This window comes from Lentinus tigrinus, assembly GCF_003813185.1.
Source record: "Lentinus tigrinus ALCF2SS1-7 unplaced genomic scaffold L226scaffold_4, whole genome shotgun sequence".
Lineage (NCBI taxonomy): Eukaryota > Fungi > Basidiomycota > Agaricomycetes > Polyporales > Polyporaceae > Lentinus > Lentinus tigrinus.
The window spans coordinates 1,560,199-1,582,863 of NW_027137913.1; the positions used below are offsets into that span (position 1 = coordinate 1,560,199).

The 22,665-nt window shown below is 47.2% G+C and overlaps 7 protein-coding genes across 7 annotated transcripts; 3 read left to right on the forward strand and 4 right to left on the reverse strand.

The window, feature by feature from the left end:
• Window positions 1–690: 690 nt before the first annotated feature.
• L226DRAFT_520364 (uncharacterized protein) lies at window positions 691–1,121 on the reverse strand (the record flags this gene model as incomplete). Its single annotated transcript, XM_067678633.1, has 3 exons — window positions 691–813; window positions 867–1,019; window positions 1,056–1,121. The coding sequence occupies 3 exons, from the start codon at window positions 1,119–1,121 to the stop codon at window positions 691–693; spliced, it is 342 nt and encodes a 113-aa protein (XP_067540016.1).
• A 3,748-nt stretch (window positions 1,122–4,869) lies between these two features.
• Window positions 4,870–5,094, reverse strand: L226DRAFT_423689 (uncharacterized protein; the record flags this gene model as incomplete). Its single annotated transcript, XM_067674609.1, has 1 exon — window positions 4,870–5,094. A coding segment is annotated over one exon (225 nt), but the record flags the coding sequence as incomplete, so codon positions are not given.
• A 1,750-nt stretch (window positions 5,095–6,844) lies between these two features.
• L226DRAFT_440950 (uncharacterized protein) lies at window positions 6,845–7,249 on the forward strand (the record flags this gene model as incomplete). The annotated part of the gene is made up of 1 exon (XM_067674816.1): window positions 6,845–7,249. A coding segment is annotated over one exon (405 nt), but the record flags the coding sequence as incomplete, so codon positions are not given.
• Window positions 7,250–7,291: 42 nt separating this feature from the next.
• L226DRAFT_441196 (uncharacterized protein) lies at window positions 7,292–8,203 on the forward strand (the record flags this gene model as incomplete). Its single annotated transcript, XM_067674819.1, has 1 exon — window positions 7,292–8,203. A coding segment is annotated over one exon (912 nt), but the record flags the coding sequence as incomplete, so codon positions are not given.
• Window positions 8,204–8,251: 48 nt separating this feature from the next.
• L226DRAFT_456053 (uncharacterized protein) lies at window positions 8,252–9,301 on the forward strand (the record flags this gene model as incomplete). The annotated part of the gene is made up of 1 exon (XM_067675275.1): window positions 8,252–9,301. The coding sequence occupies one exon, from the start codon at window positions 8,252–8,254 to the stop codon at window positions 9,299–9,301; it is 1,050 nt and encodes a 349-aa protein (XP_067540020.1).
• A 298-nt stretch (window positions 9,302–9,599) lies between these two features.
• L226DRAFT_520366 (uncharacterized protein) lies at window positions 9,600–10,931 on the reverse strand (the record flags this gene model as incomplete). Its single annotated transcript, XM_067678634.1, has 4 exons — window positions 9,600–9,664; window positions 9,697–9,933; window positions 9,980–10,405; window positions 10,583–10,931. 4 exons carry the CDS (start codon window positions 10,929–10,931, stop codon window positions 9,600–9,602), a joined length of 1,077 nt encoding a protein of 358 aa, XP_067540021.1.
• A 4,934-nt stretch (window positions 10,932–15,865) lies between these two features.
• L226DRAFT_520367 (uncharacterized protein) lies at window positions 15,866–18,143 on the reverse strand (the record flags this gene model as incomplete). Its single annotated transcript, XM_067678635.1, has 9 exons — window positions 15,866–15,966; window positions 16,278–16,308; window positions 16,378–16,433; window positions 16,629–16,810; window positions 16,840–17,121; window positions 17,412–17,485; window positions 17,575–17,583; window positions 17,921–18,043; window positions 18,120–18,143. 9 exons carry the CDS (start codon window positions 18,141–18,143, stop codon window positions 15,866–15,868), a joined length of 882 nt encoding a protein of 293 aa, XP_067540022.1.
• Window positions 18,144–22,665: the final 4,522 nt, after the last annotated feature.

Sequence of the window (22,665 nt, forward strand, 5' to 3'; positions counted from 1 at the left end):
GTCACAGGCACTGAGTGGTATATATTCAACCCCAATCTGCGCTCTAACTGCCCTGTCGAATATGCTAGTCAGGAGACAGAGGATCTGATCCATGCACAGTGTACTTTCATCAACAAGAATGTTCAGATGGATGAGCACAATCAAGAAGGCATTCCAGCATGTAGGAAAGGGCAAGGTCAACCACTCTATCAGACAGTACATGAAGATGGAAACTTGGTACATACCCAATTGTTTGTCTTGTGAGCTTGTGTGACAAGCATATGGGCAGGGTTTGGATTGTACATTGGGTTGCTGAGAATAAACAGCCATTCAAGATTGTGCAAGACTCTGCATTCTTGACTTTCATGAACAATGGCAGGCTCAAATATGCTTCTGTTGCCCTCAACAGTCTCACACAGTGTCCACCAGGTGTTTGCAAAGTGTCACACCTGGATTGCAAAGATGTTGCAGGTAAGTGGCAGTGGTGGATAAAGAGAGACATGAAAGGACTGACCTGAGGATGGTGATGACACACAGGACTTTGACAGTGACCTGAACTTTATAGTGATGCTTGGACATCACCCAATCATAAGTGTTGATTGTGATCGTGGTACAACATGTCCACTATGAAGATAAACCTTTGGCATTCATCTTCAATTGTAATAATTTGAGAGCTTCTGACATATCAATAAGGTGATCTTGAGTTCTGACTCAGCCTTGTATGTATGCCTGAAGGTTCTTGTAATGGATGTCATACTTGGATTTGTAGATCTTCTCGTTAAAGTTGATATTTTGATGAATCCCACTCGCCCATTCTTGTATAGTGCATTTAATCTGAAAGATAATGTGTCATGAACTGATGTCATCTGAGACCAAGTAAAACATACTCCTGTCAACACCAATGTGACACCTTGCATAGGAAACAGCTGATAGATGTTGTCATGGATGACTCTGTTGTCACCTGAATGCTTGTAGAACACCTTGTTGATGATGATCTGGACAATGTCAGCTTTGAACAGCCCTGTCTCAGTGGTAGGATCCTGCAAGCAGGCATAGTTAGCATCAATCTGACATACATGTAGTGATCTACCTTGTGAGTAAATGCATTGTTGTTGAGGAGCCTCTGGGTGAGTGGTAAACATGTCCAAATCTAAAAGTATAGGCTGTCTTTTGTGCTCAGCTGCCCAAATAAATAAAGTAACAAGTAATTGAGTAAATACAGTTTTTACTGTACAAGTAATCCAGTAGAATGAGTATCTATATTATATATATTATATAGGCTTGTGTATCTGGATTGACTTGGCCATGACAGCTATTAAATGGTGTAAATATGCACACATAGAGCCCAAACTGGAGTACACACCCTCCAACTAGCCTTCAAAACTTTGATTTTTAAGTTTAATACTCCAAATATGTCAATCCTCTTAGACCCCATATCACATCCTGTGCCCAAGTTCCTCATCTCCACCACTTCTCTGCCACAACTCTGATAGGACTATTTCTGAAATCTGCCCCCTTATTCAGTTATGACTTCATCACCCTTGTTCCTTATTTGGACTTTTGCCTAGACTCTGTTTGCTTCTAGATATCTGCTTTGTCATCTGCTCATGTTATGATGTTTGTATTCATTACTTATACTTGATAGGCTTGATTGTTTGCTTCCACCTCATCACATCTGCATTCAGAATTTCTGTCTCCTGTCTCTACCCCTATCAGAGTCTGACCAGACATTCAGATATTCATATATAAGCCATACTTTACAGTTATATAGTTCCTCAGTTCTGATATTTCAATATCCCGTTACTCATCCATTGACTGCCCAGTTACTTGAAACTCAATCTATCTAACTCCCTCCGCAACCTCCATTTGAACTCATCAGATCTCTGACCTCTGATTCTCAACTTCTGTTTTTATCTCTGTTCCTTGATCTCTGCTTGACTCTCTTACTCGTAGCTTGCTCTGGTACAGTATAAACTCCGGAGCCTCTTGTCAGACTTCTGCAAATTGAAGATATCAACTTGACGATAGGCAATCATAGCCAATCTGAATTGTCCATGCACTTAAGAACCAAATGATGGCTGTGCAATTAGATAAAATGCTACACAAATGAGTACACTTCTTCAAGCAAGTCCGTCTTACATCTTCAGGCATTGGTCAATAACTTTGCTAAAGTCTTCACTTACTGTGCACTTTCAGACTTCAGGCTTCGGACTTCAACTTCAGACTTCCTTTTGGAGTTTGACTTATGTGCACAGTCCTAACACTCCAAATTGTTACATGTGAAGTGTCAAGTTTCTATTAAAATAATTTAATGCCAGAGGGGTTTGTCCCTACTGGCAGCCTTTTTGAGCATGCAGAGCTAATTATCTCAAATATTTGAGAAATACTTGAACTTTGATAGAGCCACAGTTTAAATGTTTGCTGAGTGTATTTAAAATATATTTAGGCAGCTAGATATTCCAAAATGGGTGTGCTAACTAAGGGGCTCAATGAGTATAAAACTATACTTACTAGCACATTCAAATAATCATCAGCTGATACTAGTGCCAACCTCTGGTCTTCTATATAGCACAATCTGGAAAGATGTATTTTGAGTATTGATTGTAATATACTTCACAATAGGGCTTATTAGAACCACAGACAAATGCTAAAAAGGTATGCCAGACCTTGCTATTGAATGACTCCCTGACACTGGAGAAGCTTCAAGACATGTTCATTGCACCTCCATGCTCTCCTGCATGTTTTGCAGTTGCCACTGATTTCACTCATACTTGCCCCACATTATTTCCATCTGCCTTGCCAACTCGCACATTGTGTACTCTGCTGGATTGGGGTTGGTGGTCTTTCAGCCTGATTGTATCGGCAGCAGTCGTACTACACAATGTCTTGCACATTCCTGCACTTGCCAGCAATCTACTGTTGAAGGGCTACACCATTGATGGTTGCAAACTGGATGTGTTGTATTTAGAAGGATCGGAATGAGGGTGTTCTTGTATGACGATTCATGAGGTACGAAGAATCGTTCTTTATGTGGACATTTGATACTAGACGCCGTGATGCAAATCGATCCCCGTGGGAAACATTTTATAACTCCGCTTGCTGGCATTAGTATCTGAGCTATTGATTACATCAGCCTCAATAAGAACTCAAACTTACTGTATAAGCGCTGAATAGGGTTAGGTCTCCTAATTGAGCATGAAAATGGGCGCCTAGTGAGCTTGCTCTTACAAGCCTACATTTACTGAAACATTGATGTAACTTCAAAGTATACTTAAGTCCAAAAATAAGCACCCCAGATCTGATAACTCCGATGAGTGTGCTGCTGGGACAGACGCAAAGCTCCCTGTGTCACTCCCAACAGCGCACCCATCACTTATGTAAGCAAAAAGCGCCCAAACTTGAAGAAGTGTGAAAGTGAGATGAAGTTGGATAGGTAATGTTACAGCTCAGTAATCTTCAAACATTACATGCTTGAAATTGTATAGACAGTGGTTTCAAATGTTCTAATATTGACTAAAAGTCATTTAAAGCATGAATAAGCACAGCAATTGGGTGGATTGCAACTTTGACCACTGGATGACAACCAGTATTAGTCCCACAAGAGCATTATATACTGTTCTGTGAGAGAGATATAGTTCCATTTATGCCTTGTTAGTTAGTGACAATTCTATTCTATAGTGTTCTAGCAATACAAGAAATAGTAATTTTAGAGACAAACGATTCCAGCATCTTTCATAATGCAAAAGTTATCTTGTAAATTTAAACTGGTGATTTGTATGATTCTGAAATGTCTTGTATCATAGTCATGCTTTTTCATCCAAGCTCAATTCATAGCCAATGGGTATAGTGCTTGAACTGTAGCATTAACTAGTGATGATGATTTAATCAATGATATAATTCATCAAAGTACCACAAAACTCATGAATTGTTACTGCCAATTATGGCCCACTCTAAGCAAGTATTTAATACTTGCACACGTGCATTAATCTCGAGTACTGCCAAATCAATTTTGCCTTACATCACACCACTTATGTAGACTGCCGCTAAACCACTCCTCGTTTCATTGCGTTCATGATACCAGTATACTGCCTAACTTGGTTGACCCAGTGGGTGTGTTTGGGCCACCATAAACATCCACAAAGGAGATGGAGGGGCTTGACTGCAGAACCTCTTGATAGAATGATAGCTCACCAGAGGGACACTAGCCTGCTGAAAAAGGCGGTCATGCAGATCAGTACACCTTCAGCCAACTCATGAGAAGCCTCCACACAATCCCTCCCATGCAACTGCATGGGGTTGGCATAGAACTTCAAGGAACCACTGAACATAATTGCTGTAGTCTTAAATGATTGAGCATGGTAGGAATGCAGATACTCCGAACTTGTGTAGAGGGCATCAGTTACTGAGAGAGAGAGGAAAGAGTCGAGTCAATAACATCTGCATTACAGGAGAGCTTGAAGGCCAGGGGAGAACAGTGATGTTGTGGTCATGCAACCACTACTTCGTGAGGTCTGCGGTGTGCTTGCGGTCATTGTTGTGCTAGAAGCTGTCTTGGGGGATGGAGTAGTCTTGCAGGGTTTCTAGGAGTGACTGCTCTGAGATGGAACAGTACTGCTTGGAATCCATGTTGCCCTTGATGCAGTGAAGATGCCCAACACCCAGGGAGGTGATGCATCCCCACACCATCAAACTCCCTCCTCCATGCTTGACCTGCTGCTTGACATTCCTCACCAAGAACTCCTCCCCAACCCTTCTCCTGCACCATTGCCTCCCATCTGAGTCAAAGAGATTGAACTGTGACTCATCTGAGAAGAGCACTGGCTTCCAATCCTCCACACTCTGATTGGCAAACTCCTCCGCCCACTTCTTCCACTGCTTGATGAGCAAGGTACTGAGATATGGCTTTGACTGGTGCACCCGTCCATTGAGGCCAATTTCGCAAAGCCTACGGCACACAGTCTGGGCACTGACATTGGGGAAGAGTTGGTGTTGGACATTCATTGCATCCTGAGCTGACCTATTGGCAAGGGCAACTTCAGCATGACGAAGGTTGCGGGGAGTGAGGAGATGAGGTCGGCCTGGCCAAGGAGCATGGTAGTAGAAGTCACCAGTCTTCCGAACAATCTGTAGGTTTTGGATGGTGCAACGATCCAGGTGCAAGATACTGCCAATTTTGGTCATGGTCTTCAATCTTGGGCTTCCCAAAAGTAGAGTCACAAAGTTGGAGAATGCAAGCCCGTTTTGTGGGAGTGCAGGGTGCCATAGTGATAGATATGAAGAGTAGAATAAAGATATTACAGTGGTGTAGTGTCAAGGATTATATGTGGTGTGTTTATGAGGAAAGAGAATGGATGGCAAGCTATGCGCTGGCACGTTGAAATTAAGCGCCCAACTGTTCCCACAGCTTTTGCAGCCTTTCACGCAGCTGCCCAGTGATACCATAGGGGCATTATATAGCTACTACTGTGTACTTATTCTACAATACATCTTACACTCATATACACATGAGCTAGAGAGGAAATAATACCCACTCCTGGGAGCAGGCATTATTTTTGTCCGTCACTGTAGCTTGAGGGCTCTGTGGCAACTGAAAACCATAGACTCCACTCATAGAAGGAATTGTAACTGTTGGCTGCAGTGCGCCTCAGAGCGATCACAATGGCCTATGTTGAGCTCTGTGAAGTCTAATATATTGACAAAAGCGAATCTACACACCTATGTCGAGCTCTGTAAAGTCTAAGGACTCCAGAGCTCGACACAGCGCCGTCTGTACAGTGCGCGTTATGTAAGCTATGCAACTATACAGTAGACCAAGCCACAGCGCTCAGAGAGCGCTCAAAGAATCAACAAAGCGAAAAAGAAAAATTGCTGTGTCAGCTGGAAGTTGGGTGTTCAATCCCGGGACTGCGCAAATACTAAACGGTGGTAGAAGCGCCGATAACTCGAAAGGGAAAGTAGCGAGCGACTAATCGTAAAGAGAGGTGTAAGTATGCAATGTGGTCATCACAGGGAATAAATCGCGACTTGAACGGGTCACAGGAACTCGAGCAATCACTCGGAGTTCAACATTGACATCCTCCGCCTCTTGAAGGCGGCCTTTGAGGACATGCGTAGGCATGGTGTGGACCCAGCGACGTCTTTCGCCGAGGGCTGGATGGCTCCGATCTACAAAGAAAAGGGTGAGAGAACGAAAGTGGTAAACTACCGGCCAATCACCTTACTGAACACCGACTATAAACTTCTGAGCAAAGCTCTAGCGGTGAGGTTGGCAGATGTTGCCCTGGGCATTATTCATAAAGCACAAGCAGGCTTTATGCCGGGGAGGAAAATCCACAATCATACACAACTTGCGCGTCTGATGATCGACTGGGCAGAGAGGAATGAGGTTAATGGCGCAATCGTCGCCCTAGACCAAGAGAAGGCTTACGATAAGATCGCTCATGACTACTTATGGCGAGTACTAGAAAGATTCGGGATACCGGCAGGCTTCATTGAGCTCGTAAAGTCACTATATAGCAATGCGAAGACATCAGTGATGATCAACGGCATCCTGAGTAGTCCATACCGGGTATATCGAGGTGTGCGTCAAGGAGACCCACTCTCATGTCTACTGTTTGACCTGGCCATTGAGCCACTGTCAGCAATGATATGCAAATCGGATCTACGGGGATTCAACATACCAAGATGCACAGAATCACTGAAGGCGACGTTGTTCGCAGATGACACCACGGTGTATCTCTCATCCGATGACGATTTTGCAGTGCTTCAGGCAATACTTGACATGTGGTGCTCAGCCGCGAAGGCGAAGTTCCACATCAAGAAAACAGAAATCATCCCTATCGGGTCGAAGATCTACAGAGATGAGATGGTCAAGATGTACCGTGACACGGGTTCCTGGAAGAACTACCCAACCAATGTCCATGTCGCGCAAGAGGGAGAGCTGGTGCGGATCCTCGGAGCCTTTCTGGGAAACGGCATTGACCAGGTGGAAATCTGGTCAGTAGTTCTTACGAAAATGGTTGCCATCAGGAAACCCCTGATGGAGGTTCTCGAGCGATGGAAGAGCGGACATGCGACACTCTACGGGAAAAAACATATTATTCAAATGATCGTCGGAGGTATGACACAGTACCTGACGAACGTTCAGCGCATGCCAGAAGCTATAGTGAGAAGACTGACCAAAGTTATACGAGGATTCCTGTGGAATGACAGAACAAACACACCGGTCAGCATGAGCCATGTATGCTTACCGGCGGAACAAGGAGGGCTTGGATTACTCGACCTTCATGCAAGAAACGAAGCAATCGATATTATGTGGCTCAAATCATACCTTGACTTTAGCGCAGATCGACCAATGTGGGCATATATTGCGGACGACTTAATGGCCAACCATGTGGCAAAAAGCTGCAAGCCAAAACATGTTGACCTGAGGATAAATACATTCATGCAAAAGTGGAACCCAAAAATGCGAGGCCTTCCTCAGGAACTGAAAGGCATGATTAACGTAGCCAGGAAATACAGTCTACGGATTGAAGGACTTGCCTTCTCGAGAGACATCATGCGTGCCCTCCCTATGTGGGATCATATCTACGCACCTGCTCGAGCTATCAGCAGGCTGTCGTACCCATCACGAATCGTCACCTGTCTACGTTGCAACCACCATGCGAAGCTGGTAGGAGACTTTGAGAGACTTGCTGAAGTCCTAAAGAACGGAACTCACCGGGCATCGGCTAACTGTGGGTGCGCGGGATGTAAAAGACTCCGAGACGACGATGCATGTGAGAACCCGCACCTTTGCTGCACCAGGGCACGCGACCTCATAGTGTGCCTACCGGATAAGTGGAATCCGATGCTGCGGCATCCCGAGGACTATGAACGGGATGGGATGAAAGCCCTAGAACAACAAATCATAGATGAGGATGAGATCCCCTTTGATAGATGCATCACCACTTACGGCGATGCTAGCCAAGTTTTCAGAATTTTCACGAGCAGCACTCCGGTGTTTAATGGAATCGCTCCTATGGAACTATGTGAGTCAGGCCCAACCCTCGAAGTGGCTACGGACGGCTCGTGTACTAACAATGGCGACGCGGATGCAAGGGCCGGAGCCGGAGTATTCATTGCTGTTGACAGCGAGCTGAACAGGAGCGTTCGCATTCCAGAAGGGATAGAGCAATCAAATCAGACTGGAGAAATGATAGCCACTCTAACGGCAGCCAACTTACCAAAGACCCGGACGCGCATGCGGCACATCACGGACTCCAGAACAGTAATGGATTCTCTAACAAAATGGCGCAGTAAGCACGAAGATACCGGGTACATAATGCAGAAAAACGCGGTACTCACCCAGGCTACAATTGCGAGGCTAAGAGCGCGGAACGCACACACAACCTTCAAGTGGGTGAAGGGTCACAACGGTCACCCAGGAAACGAGGCAGCTGACCAACTCGCTGCGGAGGGGGCGGCGAAGGCGGTAGGTGATGAGGTCCAAACCAAGGTTCCCCATGCCTTCGCCCTATCCGGGGCCAAGCTGTGCTGTATGACACAGAAGTTAGCCTACCGGGCAATCCGAGCGCGAAAAGATGCCAAAACGAAACCGAGGCCGCGCACGAAGGCTAATATTGACATGATAGTCAGCGGATTAAAGTACAGCTTTAACGTACAGACAATGGAACGCACTGTATGGCTGTCACTAAAAACACGCAACGTGTCCAAGCCTGCGGCCCAATTTATGTGGATGGCAATTCATGATGGGTTCATGGTTGGTACCCATTGGCTGAGACCGAAAATGTCTGACGAACTCAAGAAGAGAGCCCTCTGCTCAAGATGCGGAGAGACGGAGATCATGATGCACATTATCTTCGAGTGCAAGGCAATTGGACAGGAACTAATTTGGAACTTACTGAAAGAACTATGGGATTTCACCGGTCTCCCATGGAAAGAACCACGGTGGGGCACAGCTTTCGGAGCAGCCTGCGCGGTCTTCAAGTCGAGTACAGGCGCACGGAAACCGGCCGCGGAACACCTCTGGTGCATCCTGACGACGGAGGCGGTACACCTGATCTGGAAGCTTCGATGCGAACTCATCCAGAACGAAGGAGCAGAGTTTTCTGTAAGCGAAGTAACGAATAGGCTGTATGCCTCGCTCGAGGCTCGTCTGAACCTGGATAGAAGGACCGCAGCGATGGCGAAGGGCAAAAAGGCGCTCAAACCGCAGGATGTGGAGCGCACATGGCTTTCGATCTTGGAAGGAGGATTAGACCTGCCACCCAACTGGGTGGTTAATTGCGGGGTTTTAGTGGGTATTAAACGGGGGAGATGACAATGAAGGCCAGCAACCTGGCCGACATTGAATGACTCTTCCTGGTTTTCGAGTCCCACACTTCGTGCGTAAAAGCATTTCCCTGCAGTTCCAGTGACTGGTATTTATTGCCGACCCATCTGAGGTTCCTACCCCTCAGAAGAGTCGCCTAGCGCGCCTGGCTGACACTCGTCGACCACGAGCTACACAACAAGCCCTACAGGGACCAATGTGGCTCAAGGCAACAATGCACTCTACTAAAAAAAAAAAAATGATATCATACAAGCAAAACATGGCACTTTACTCATCAGAACAAGTCTCAGACGACAAGTGAGTCGTCGCCCAAGACTTCACTGGTGACAATGTGGGGGTGGGAGACTCCACCTTCACAGCGACAGAAGGGGAGGGTGACGCACCCTTGTTGGGTGCATCATCTGATGTCAAGTCGATGACAGACGGAGATGACAAAGGATGAGACGCAGCCGTGGGCCCCTCCCGAGAATTGAGACAATGCTGACCAGTGGCATTGCCAAGAGGAACAGGCACAGGGGGGATATGAATGTGGATAGGGGGGAGTTGCAGTGTCGCTTCTTGGTGACATGATCGAAACCAAGGACCTCGGGTGGCTGGTACAAGGTGGCCTGGTTCAGGAACTGCAACAGGTTCATCAGTGCGAGATGACAGAGAACATGGGCGTACATACCATCTTCTTCGCCCACAAGGTCAGCTTAGCGATGTCAAGCAGGACATGGTCTCCATTGATCGGCGGAACGTAGCAGTGGTGGCCAGGGTGACGTGAGCACTCCAGATGCGCCTTGAGCTTGCGAAGCTCTGAAAGGAAGCTCATCGTCGTAGATGGCTGGTCAGGACCTTTGAGACCACGATCGTGCGCAGCCTTGCGCTTGTTTGACACCATCGCCGGATTAAAATCAAAGAAAGAAGAACAATAGCATATGAGATTGTGGATCTCCATGACAACCATGCATGACCGTGCACGCTGAGCTAGACCAACAGTTGAGAAGGCATCGCGCAGGTCCTCCTCGGAGGACAACCGATGTGGAGGGTCACAGGAACGGTCGGTGTGGTACTCGTATAGATGTGCTTGCTGCGGGTTGAGGTCCACGGCTGTTGAAGTCGTCCCACGAAAGGTCAACAGGGAGAGAAAGTTCAGTACGGCTGACAGCGGCACCTGGGACACCGGTGTTGAGCGGGATAGAGACCTTGAGCTACATCGGAGCCTGCGTAGGTGCTGCATCACCATCAGTGTGGAACTATACAAACAGGGGGGACGTGAACACATACTGCCATTGACCCAGCACTGTGCATGCACTACAGATTGCACAAAGACGGGAGGATTGGGCGGAGGTGCTGGCGGAAAGCCAAGGTTCATGCTCAAGTACTGATTGCCAGCTTCCGGAGCGGCAGGGTAAAATGTGGGGAAAGGAGGGTAGTATGGATGGGGAGGTTGACCGAGATAGAGCTGAGGAGGAGGAGGAGGAGGAGGGTAGGGTGGAGGCTGATAGATGGGAGCAGGAGCCCTGTCAATAGCAGGATGCTCTTGACCGAGCTCCAAACCAGTACAGAGCGCGCGGAAAGCGACACTGCTGCTCGATCCGCTCGTGCTCGTTGAGGGGTGGAAAGAAATGTGCATTGTTCTGCTGCATAATTCTGGGAGAGCCCAAACGAAACCATACTCACCTTTATATTCTCTTGACGACACTACTGATATCACTGCTGCCCTATGACCATCCCTCGTCGTCACCGTTGTTGAACCACCACCTCCTTCACCAGGACTTCACAACCAGGGAGCTTGGTTCTCGAAGGAGCCAATGACAGTATTAGAAAGAACCAGCATGACGTGCACATCAGCGGAGAGCCCCAGACTAGTGTGAAGCGGGTATCAAAGCCAGGGAGAGGACGGACAGCGGTGACTGCATAGACGGTCAAGAGGAGATGGCGGCCTCAGGTTGGAGCGCTCTTGCGGCTTTGTCAGCTTCCCAAAAAGGACTAGTGGACTTCGCTCCAAGAGCAGGAGGAAATCTGTTTGGTCTATCGACATGGATTTAGCTGTAAAGGCCGAGGTGGGACGAATTTGTGAAGGTACGTCATTCACATACCCTATAAGTGTTGTTATTTTGGCAGACAATGGGCCATATCGGGTTTGGCCTTCATGCTGGTGGTAAATCCTCAGGGTCAGGCTTGGGCTTTAGAGCCCCTGAGGAGTTTGGCTTGAGGCAGATGTGCCTGGATAATGTTGTTGAACTCCGAGTGATTACTCGAGTTCCTGTGACCCGTTCAAGTCGTGATTCATTCCCTGTGATGACCGCATTGCATAATTACACCTCTCTTTATGATTAGTTGCTTACTTTCCCACCGAGTTATCAGTGCTTCTACCACCATTTAATATTTGCACAGTCCTGGGATTGAACACCTGAGTTCCACTGACACAGCATTTTTTTTTTTCTTCGCTTTGTTGATTCTTTGCGCGCTCTCTGAGCGCTGTGGCTTGGTCTACTGTACAGTTGCATAGCTTACATAATGCGCACTGTACAGACAGCACTGTGTCGAGCTCTGGAGTCCTTAGACTTCACCACAGAGCTCGACATAGGCCATTGTGATCGCTCTGAGGTGCACTGCAGCTAACAGGTTATGAGCCCTGCGCTCTGCCTCAAGATGTCGATACCCACCAATCAAACCGCTCGCTGCCCCTTCGCTCTGCCTGATAAACAGTGGTGAATGTTGAAAACTGCGCAACTACAAAGCCCGGGTGGATGCAGCGGCTGCGGAGATATGGAACTGTGGAGAGGGAGCAGCAGACACATCTGGAGGCCATCCAAGACGATCCTGAGGTGATGTGGAAGCTGGAGTCTGTCCACATGCAGCGTCCCGGTACACATTTTAATATCTATGACGAGCTCGTTCTCATGGCGCTCATTCGTGCTCTCCCTGCCGAATACAACGCACTCCGTCAAATGCTGCTGCTGGACGATGCTCTGACGCTCGAGAAGCTCCAGGACACGTTTGTTGCACTCAAAAACCAGCCTGGTGCATCGTCATCAGCCCCTGTCCTCTCCCACGCCGCCTCCATGCTCCCCTGCACATTTTGCGGTCGTTCCAGTCACTCGGAGAACCAGTTCTTTGCTCATCACAACGCCAGCATGCGGGCGAAGGAGAAGGCAGCCCAGCGCACGAACTACCAGCGTGGTGCAAAGTCCAAGCGCAAGGAGACGGCATCTGAGGCCTCGAAGGACTCGAAGGATGCGTCGGACACCGCCCAGGAGTCCGCTGGTGCGGCTACTGTGAGTGCTGGTTGCGCTTCTGCCCTGCTGTCCGTCTCGGACCGCGCTTCGTGGCTCTCCTCGCCAGCTGCAGCTAATTGGAACACCGACACAGGTGCTTCTGCACACATGACCCCGCACCGTCACTGGTTCTGCTCGTACTCGCCCTATGTCATCCCCATCCGTCTTGCCAACTCGCACATCGTCCACTCTGCTGGGTTGGGGTCGGTGGTGTTTCAGCCTGCGAAGAGGGAGGGGGTTGTACCGCCTGCGGTCATACTACACGATGTCCTGCATGTTCCTGCGCTTGCCAGTATCTACTGTCCATCTTCCACCCCACACGTGAGAAGGGCTACACCGTCGAGCTGCGCGCATCGAGCGCGCTCTTCTTTCACCAGGGGGAGCTGCGCTTTGAGGCCGTGGTCAACGAGCACAACGTGGGCTATCTGTGTGGCCGCACTGTGTCTCAGGCGAAGAATGCGCTCTCTGCGTCTTCGACATGCGAGGAGGACAAGTCTCTCTGGCACCAACGCTGCTCGCACGTCAATCTCGACGATCTGCGTGCGGTGATCAAGAAAGGGCTCGTCATCGGCCTGACTCTGCGCTCAAAGCGAAAGCCAGACCCCATCTGCGAGCCGTGCCTCGCTGGCAAGCTCAACTGTCACTCCATCCCTCGTTTTGCCTCCCGGAAATTTGTCCCCATCGCCCTGGTCCACACAGACCTCAAGGGGCATCTCCCGGTCGCAACCCCTGAAGGCTACGTCTACTGGATGACGTTTGTCTGTGACGCGACACGTTTCTGGGTGGTCGCATATCTGAAGCGCAAGAGCGACGCATTTGCAGCGTTCAAAGCGTACAAGGTGTATGCTGAGAAATGCCTGGGTCTCAAGATCAAGGCTACAACGCGACGACAAGGGCGGGGAGTACATGGGCAAGGAGTACGCTGACTTCTGCATCGAACACGGCATCCACCGTCAGCACACGGAGCCAGACGAGCCACACCAGAATGGCGTTGCAGAACGCGCAAATCGCACGATCTCCGAAGGCTCCACTGCTGGAGATGGTCAAGTTGCTTGGGCTGGGGACTTGACCAGTCAGGGGGGAGTGTTGAACTCTGAAGCAATTACTAGAGTTTCTTTGACCATATCAAGTTGATATTTTTGCTATAGGATGTTTACAGTGCATACTATACCTCTCCTTTACGATTAGTTGCCCACTATTTTTGTCCCTTAGATATTGACACTTCTACACACATTGAGTACTTTCCTAGTCAGGAGATGGAACCCCTGGACTTTTCACTTTGCTTATTTTTCTGAGCGCCTTGGTGTACTGTACAGCTGGATAGCTTACATAAACTGCGCCCATGCAGAACCGTGCTCATCGAGCTCTGGGGTCCTTAAACTTCACAGAGCTCGACATAGGTGTGTAGATTTGCTTTTGTCAATGTATTAGACTTCACAGAACTCGACATAGGCCATTGTGATTGTTCACAGGCCCACTGCAGCTAACAAGGAGGTGCTAGGTCCATTGGCTCATGCAAGCAACTTGGGAAGAGAGCCGATTCAGTGCATTGATTGAGAGGCCTCTGAATGCCATTAACACAAAATTGATCATACCTTAGGCAACTCAGTCCATATCAGCTTCAGGGAAATCTGCTACAAGCCTTTCACATGCCTAGCATCAGCACAGGTGAATCTAGATCCAAAGCTGGCCTGTCTGTGACACTGTCTTCTTTGTCTATATCTACCAAGAGTGTTGTGGGTTTGGACACTTCCTCAGGTACAGCAACTCAGATGTTACCTGGTTCTCCAATCTTAGCATGAGCAGGGGATCATCTTGACTACATGACTTATATGTGCCACAAAGAACTCTTGGTTGTCATTCCAAAAACCCTTTGCAATTCCTTGAACCTTCTGTACGCCAGGTCAAAGGTTTGGTGTGAGGACTAGATATGTCAGATGTGCAAGTAGAATTAATGCATCAGACCTTTAAGCAGAGAATCAGACTGAGATGTTTCAACAAGACAGAGATAGAGAGACACAAGCTGGCAACCCCACCGCCCCCACCGAGCATCCCTGCTGCTCCCTCACTGTATTACCTTGTGAAGTGCTGGGTTTGCTCTATGATACTCTCCATTAGACACTCCTCACTCCTTACCAACCTAGGGAAATGCCTTGCACACAATTGACCAAATGCTTGCCCAGATGATCATGGCTTCATCCTGGCATTCAGAACAAGACTATATATGTGTTGTTTGTTATACATGACCATCAAGCCACCAGTTGCCATGTACTTGTTGCACCTGCCGCAACTCTGCCATGATCCTATGGCACCTGCACCCAGATAGCATGATAAGTCAGATAAATAAGTGTGCGGTGGCACTGAAGAAGATAAATGGCACTGATGAGTATGATCGTCTGATGCACCCAACCATGCAACCAGCCATCATCTTACTCATCCTCCAAATCTTCATCTGCATCCTTGACCCCAAATCAAGTAGTTTCCTCTCCTCAGCTGTTGCACACTTCAGACACTTTTGAGGTGAACAACAAGGTGAGGAGTTGGCCACTGTCGCCATAGAGGTGTAGATGATGGTATAAAAACTGAAGTGTCAGCAGGTGGAAGAAAACAGTTTGAACATGTGAGTACAAATGCATCTTTGTTGGGCAGCACCTATATATATTCACATTTGTGAGGTATTGGGGATGTCAGAAGCATCTAAGTGCAGTGCAGGTACTATTGGCTGCAGTGTGCCTCAGAGCAATCACAATGGCCTATGTCGAGCTCTGTGAAGTCTAATATATTGACAAAAGTGAATCTACACACCTATGTCGAGCTCTGTGAAGTCTAAGGACTCCAGAGCTCGACACAGCGCTGTCTGTACAGTGCGCATTATGTAAGCTATGCAACTGTACAGTAGACCAAGCCACAGCGCTCAGAGAGCACTCAAAGAATCAACAAAGCGAAGCAGAAAAAATGCTGTGTCAGTGGAAGTCAGGTGTTCAATCCCGGGACTGCGCAAATATTAAATGGTGGTAGAAGCGCTGATAACTCGGAGGGGAAAGTAGTGAATGACTAATCATAAAGAGAGGTGTAAGTATGCAATGTGGTCATCACAGGGAATAAATTGCAGGAACTCGAGTAATCACTCGGAGTTCAACATGTACTGTAAACATGGTAACAAGTGTGTGGTTTGAATATAGTAACATTTTACTAGTTAGCTATCCTGAACTAATTTCAGTAGAAGAGCTGCCTAAGGTGGACAGAGTAATCATCTCATCAAGGAAGAAGTTGTAGTGTACTTCAGTCATCTCCCAAAAACCACTGACAGAAAGAGCCCAAACCACCCATTGACCTGCTCTGCAACAGATGAGTTGTATATCCACTGCATGGTGTCATTGTGTAGCTCTGAAAAGAGAGTAGGATTACAGTTCTCTACACAGAAATTATCCCCTTCTGAGTGCTTTGGCTGGTACAGAAAACATCCACAGGCAATATACACTCCAGGTGCTGAAGGTCAGAAGCTCAGAGATGTTTGAGGAGGGTGGGCACATTGTTGTAAAAATGAATTGAAGGGTGATATATGGGGAAAGTGTTCAGGAAAGCGATCAAGAACAAAGCACTGGAGCCCTCGCTCTCAACCTTGTCATTGAACCCAGGCAGGTGTGAGTACATTCATATTCTGCAATGAACTATTCATCAATGTGATGTTTGCAGACCTCTTGTCGCCTGTGACTTCACAACATAGGTCTATCATATATATGCCATGTTTCATGTTGAAAAACATGACACTGACCTTGTCCTCAATATCAAAATTACATGCAGAGTCTTCTCAAATGCAGCTGCAAGCACCTCACCGGTGAGTAATTTGGCCACTTCGACAATTGAAGATGAATGCCAAAGGTTTATCTTCATAGTGGACATGTTGTACCACGATCACAATCAACACTTATGATTGGGTGATGTCCAAGCATCACTATAAAGTTCAGGTCACTGTCAAAGTCCTGTGTGTCATCACCATCCTCAGGTCAGTCCTTTCATGTCTCTCTTTATCCACCACTGCCACTTACCTGCAACATCTTTGCAATCCAGGTGTGACACTTTGCAAACACCTGGTGGACACTGTGTGAGACTGTTGAGGGCAACAGAAGCATATTTGAGCCTGCCATTGTTCATGAAAGTCAAGAATGCAGAGTCTTGCACAATCTTGAATGGCTGTTTATTCTCAGCAACCCAATGTACAATCCAAACCCTGCCCATATGCTTGTCACACAAGCTCACAAGACAAACAATTGGGTATGTACCAAGTTTCCATCTTCATGTACTGTCTGATAGAGTGGTTGACCTTGCCCTTTCCTACATGCTGGAATGCCTTCTTGATTGTGCTCATCCATCTGAACATTCTTGTTGATGAAAGTACACTGTGCATGGATCAGATCCTCTGTCTCCTGACTAGCATATTCGACAGGGCAGTTAGAGCGCAGATTGGGGTTGAATATATACCACTCAGTGCCTGTGACCGATAGATCAATGGAGGAAGTCCACAGTAGTATGTTGATTGTGCTGGCAACATCCAGATGAAGTCAAGTCAACCCTTCTGTTGAGGTGTCCAGAGTGGCAATGTACACTTTAGGACCTAGAAGATCTATTCACACATCATCCACTTTGAGTCATGGATGTTCAATGTGTATGGACAAATGAAGCAGGGGTCCAAGAACCCTGCATCTGATTGTGCAAACCCCGCACAATGATGGGTATGTTCAGGCACCACAAACAATGAAACAGCTTATCTTGACCAGGTCAGATGATTGAAACTTCATGGCTGTGCTGGGCCTGAAGGTGGAGTCTCGTACAGTCTTGAGTTATTGAGAGAGGATGAATTTGAGATGAGCTCTGCCTCATCCAAAACTGACTTCACATGGACAGCCTGCATCATACACATGGGCCAGAAAGAGTGTGGCACCATGAAATGCCTGTCAGTACTTGGACCATACAATGAACAAACTATGTGCTTACTGTGAGGGCCTGAACATCAGTGCAGTTGTTGAGTGAGGTGCTGTTCTCAGCATGGCAATGGCAGCAGATCTCAAACCCACATTCCAAACAAAAGAATGAGCAGGACAATATGGTTGTGAAGCACTGGTCTGTACAACCTCGGTGAGTTGACATTTAAGTAATTCAGGTTTGAGAAAAAATACTGCATATAAGGTGGTACTTCTGGTCTGGCTGTCTCCAGATTAGATCAGATAATGACTCATGAGCAAGCATGCCCAGGAGCATGGGCCAGATGAATGGTACCAGGGCCCAGGCCCACCTAAATATGTAAACGGACTGCTAGTAGCTTCATGTGGTGCTACCTTACCTGCAACTCTTGGATCTCAGTGAGCTTGGTTTCAGCATTGAAAGATGTTGGTGGGGATGACCCAGATGCAGGGCTGAGCTCATTACTTGGACAATCACTTCTCCATAAGTCTTTATCAACTCGCTTGACATGGCAAAAGTCTGTCTTAGGATATCAATACCAGCCAAACACTCATGTTGAAGTGCATTTGACAACTTACCTTTAAATCAACAGTAATCTCCATGGCATATAGAGCCCCCCTTGCAGACAAAGCAGGCCAGACACCCAGTGGTCTGTCTAGTGGCTCACCTATTCATCTAACCTGCATGGAGAATGCCTGGAAGGCCATTGGCCATGGACCATTTAAAGGCTTGATGAGGTCTGACAAAGTATCAGCAGTGTCAGGTGATATATCTCAATCAAATGTGTGCATGGCCCTCATTACAGGCAGTTTGTGGACCAATCCACACCATGATGCCAATGTGGCAACAGTTACAGTTGACAGCAGCACAAAGATCTGAATCATCTGCAGGCTCTAGCCATTGCTGCTATATACCCTCAACAAGAATCACTGGCATTTGTCAAGGAGCACTTCTATATCAGTTGCATGTTGCTTGAGCTGTTTGGTCCTGTCAGTGACTGTGCATACCTTCTACTGACCAACATGGCCTTCAAAAGTATTCAACCTTCCAGTTCATGTCTATACCCCAGTCCAAACTATCATGCATGGAGTTCACAAGACACAAGCTGGCAACCTCACCACCCCCACAGAGCTGCTGCACCCACAGAGCTAAGGCTGAGCATAGGTTTAGGTATTGCATAGGTATACCTATACTACCTAGACCTGTGACCTAGATGATCCAAACCTACAGGTCCAGGTACCTACAGCATAGATCATGCACAGATCTAGGTCAAGCCTATGAGAAAACATCTAGGTCACAGCCGACCTGTATTGAAACTTTTTATGTTCCTTTTGATAAAATTAGCATATTTACAGCATAAAAGTTTTTTGAAGTTCAAGGTAACCTAAAACCTGACCTGTATGACCTGTGACCTATAGGTCTAGGTACCCACAACACCGATCATGCACAGATCTAGATATTGAAATTTGGAGCATAGGTACCTATGAAACAGATCTAGGTCAATCTGTAGGTAACCTATGCTCAGCCTTACACAGAGCACCCCTGCTGCACCCCACTGTACTCCCTTGTGAAGTGCTAGAACTCCACTGTGACTTGGCCCAATTCCACAGCACTCACCAGATGTCTGGGTAAACCTCCTGGATAATTAGGGTGTAGCACAGGTCAGGTATGGGTGGTCCAATGACCACCCGTACCTGTACCCACGCAGGTGCCATACCCGTGCCTTACAGGTCAGGTGAGCTGCGGGTACGGGTTACCCACGGGTATATAGGTGGGGATAGAGGGATAGCTCGATGAGCAGAGACAAATGCACGCAAGAAAAGCAGAAAAAGGTACAAACCGCATTGCACAATTGGTGCGCTTGCTCCAATTATACAACAAATAAGACATCAATAAATTCCCTAACTAGAAACCCTGGTGCTCGTGCGTACTAGGTGTTCAGTGTGGCCTGACTGCGGGTACACGGGTAGAAGTGCACGGGTACGGGTATAGCACGGGTTGCCCATCTTGTACCTGTACCTGTACCCGCATGAGTATATACCCGCACCCGCAATGGGTTCACCCAACCTGTGCTACGCCCTATGGATAATGTTATAATGTATCCCAAAATCTCTGTTCATAAATGCTGGTGTTTCAGATTTACATGAGTTTATATGTTGATTACTGCAGAACACATTGCAGCCTAAATACTTGTCCTTTAGCAAACACCTGAGCTGTTGATTACACTGTACAGAGTACTGCATCTCAAATGGATGCTGTGCCCCCACTGCACCGCACCACACTGCCACCTGGCTGCAATCACACCTACTGGGCATGAACACAATAACTGCCTTGATGGGGGATCATGTCCTTGTGGTTCTCATTGCACAACCATGGATAAAGCAACAAGGCAGATCTGCTAAATGTGTACACTGGATTGTCTTTGAAAAGGGCTGGTAGGATGGCCAGAGATGATGCTGAGAGGAGGATAAGCAATGTGCAGGACTGGCAATTTAAGGGAGAGATACTCACTGACAATAACAATAAGTGAAATTGAGAAGCATGGCAATGATAATGGACAAAAGCATCATGACTGGACAAGAGCATGATCAAAGATGAGTTCTACAAAACACTGGTCAGGTCAATCACAACATACATGCAACACTTACAACTTGCAAGATGAAGTAAGTAATCAAGCTCAACTTGATTGCATCATACCATTGACATGTGCACAAAGACAAAATGATCAGGACCAGTGTTGCATCAATAAAAGATTAACTACAAACATTAAATGTGCATGAAAGTGCTGATTGCTGATATCTAAGGAAGAAAAGGAGTGGGCAACTAATCATAAAAGTTTGCAGTGTAGGTGTCCTATAGTAAAAATAAGAACTTGATACGGGCAAAGGAACTTGACTAATCACTCAGAGTTCAACAGTACCTCCAGCAGTTGAATGTCTACTCATTTTGTTTCAACTCTGAGTCCCCTGACCAAGATTCACAGTCTGTTTACCCAAGGAAGAATGACTCAGTCATGTATGCATCAGGGTACATAGTGATGCCCTATGGATGTGATCATCGCTGACTCACTTGCAACCATACTTTTAGCTCCTGCACCAGTTCAATTGTTTGAACTGTGCATTGACTATGAGGAACCATGAGTGAATAAGGATCTCCTCTTGCTTACTGTTGCTCCTCGTGGTGAGGTCACACTGATGGCTCTAACAACACTGTAGAAGACTACCATAACCAGACCTATTGACACCCTTACATTGAGGACACAACATCATCTCACCCCATTGCCAATTAGTGACTCAAACTCATAGCCATCTTGCCAACCTAGATGTCATGAATGTAGACATCAATCCAAATCTCACTAAGTTGGCATGCAAGTGGCAGGATTATTGTGTAGCTTGCAAGTAGAGTTGCAGTAGTAAGTGTCAGGTTGAATATGTGTGTTGTAGTCTTCCACATCTAGCTTACCTTTCCTGTCTTTTGCAAAGCACCCTCGTACCCCATATTCCACCTTCTTTCTGAACTCTTTGAGCACGCCATACTGAAGAAAATTTGCTAGCTTACATACACAGATCTAAAAGCCCCGAGCATGCGAAGCTGCTCCCCTCATTGTCTTCTTCCTGTGACGCTGAGGTGAGCTGCTGTTCCATATGTACTTTATGTTCTCTCGCTGATGTTCAGTAGAATACTATTCACATTGTTCTAGGTACTTGTGCTACGCCTTCATCGTCTTCTTCCCGAGACACTGAAAATACTATTTGCATTATTCTAGCTCCCTCCACCGGCCCATAATCCTGTCAGGCTATGAGCCCTGGCACGATGTCACTCACTTCCCAGTCTACTGCTGCCTCGAACCTGTATACGGTCCCAAAACTCGCTTCTGATGGATCAAATTGGATCATGTATAAGGAACGCATCTTCATATGCATGGGCACGCAGGGCTTGATGTACCATCTGGTGGGTACAGCTTGTCGTCCTCCCACACCTCCCCCTTGGCCCTGCCCTACTCCCACTTCCCCATTGTCCCCTCTCAGTCCAAGTGCCAAGCCTGCTTAGAGCTCAGCACAAGTGACCTGCGGATGTACCCGTTATCCGTACCCACGGGTTTTCAAAATCCAAAGGTCATACCCGCATCCTTATGGGTATGTTCCCATGGATTACCCATACCTGTGGGTATGATATTCGGATACCCGTGGGTTTATGCAGCCTGCAGATTACCCAGGTGACACCCTCATGTTGTAGGCACGAACTGTGGGATTCTAATGATATGTCACACGAATTTTTCCGATCAAAACTGAGTGTGCTAGAGGCGAAATAAACATGCCCAAATCCGGAAGTATAGGCTGTCTTTCGTGCCCACGGGCGCTTATTTACCATTTTGGGCGCAAAAGACAGCCCATCCTTCCGGATTTGGGCAAGTTTATTTTCAACATAGCACACTCAGTTTTGATCGGAAACATATGTATGTTATATCATCAGAATCCCACAGTTAGTGGCTACAACATTAGGCTGTGCAGGTACCCACAGGTTTACCTAGCCATACCCGCATCCTTGAAAACCCATGGAAAACAGGTACCTATAGCTGCGGATGTACTTACCCATGGGTATTCCCACCGATTTATCCTTGGGTACCCATGGGTTTTGCTAACTCTGTCTTCATGGAAGACAGCGAAACTGAGGTTGCAGCTGATGACAATCAGTCCGAGGGGGTGGGGAGGTATAGCATGATGTGCGTGAAAGTTGATTGTATGAAACAACCTTCACCTGAGGCTATCGGATCTGATCGAGATCAGATGATACCTCAGTTGTTCGGGGGAATATTCCGAGAGAGATGACCAGATAATACTTGATGATAGTCTCTGTTGAGACTAATAGTAGACCTATTGTAGGTCTCGTATGACAACTTGAATATGACTTGATAATGCAAAGTGGATCGCTCGAGGATGCCTCACTTCGTGGACGTAGACATATGTGTATGACTGTCACATCCCGTGCCCAAGTCCGCCCTGCCGCCCCTCCGACACAACCCCGACCCGACTACCCTTTCCCGGCTAATACGTCACCACCCCTACTCCTTTCCCTCCTGCCTTATCCGGACTTCCGTCCGGACTCCGATTACCTCCGACCCCC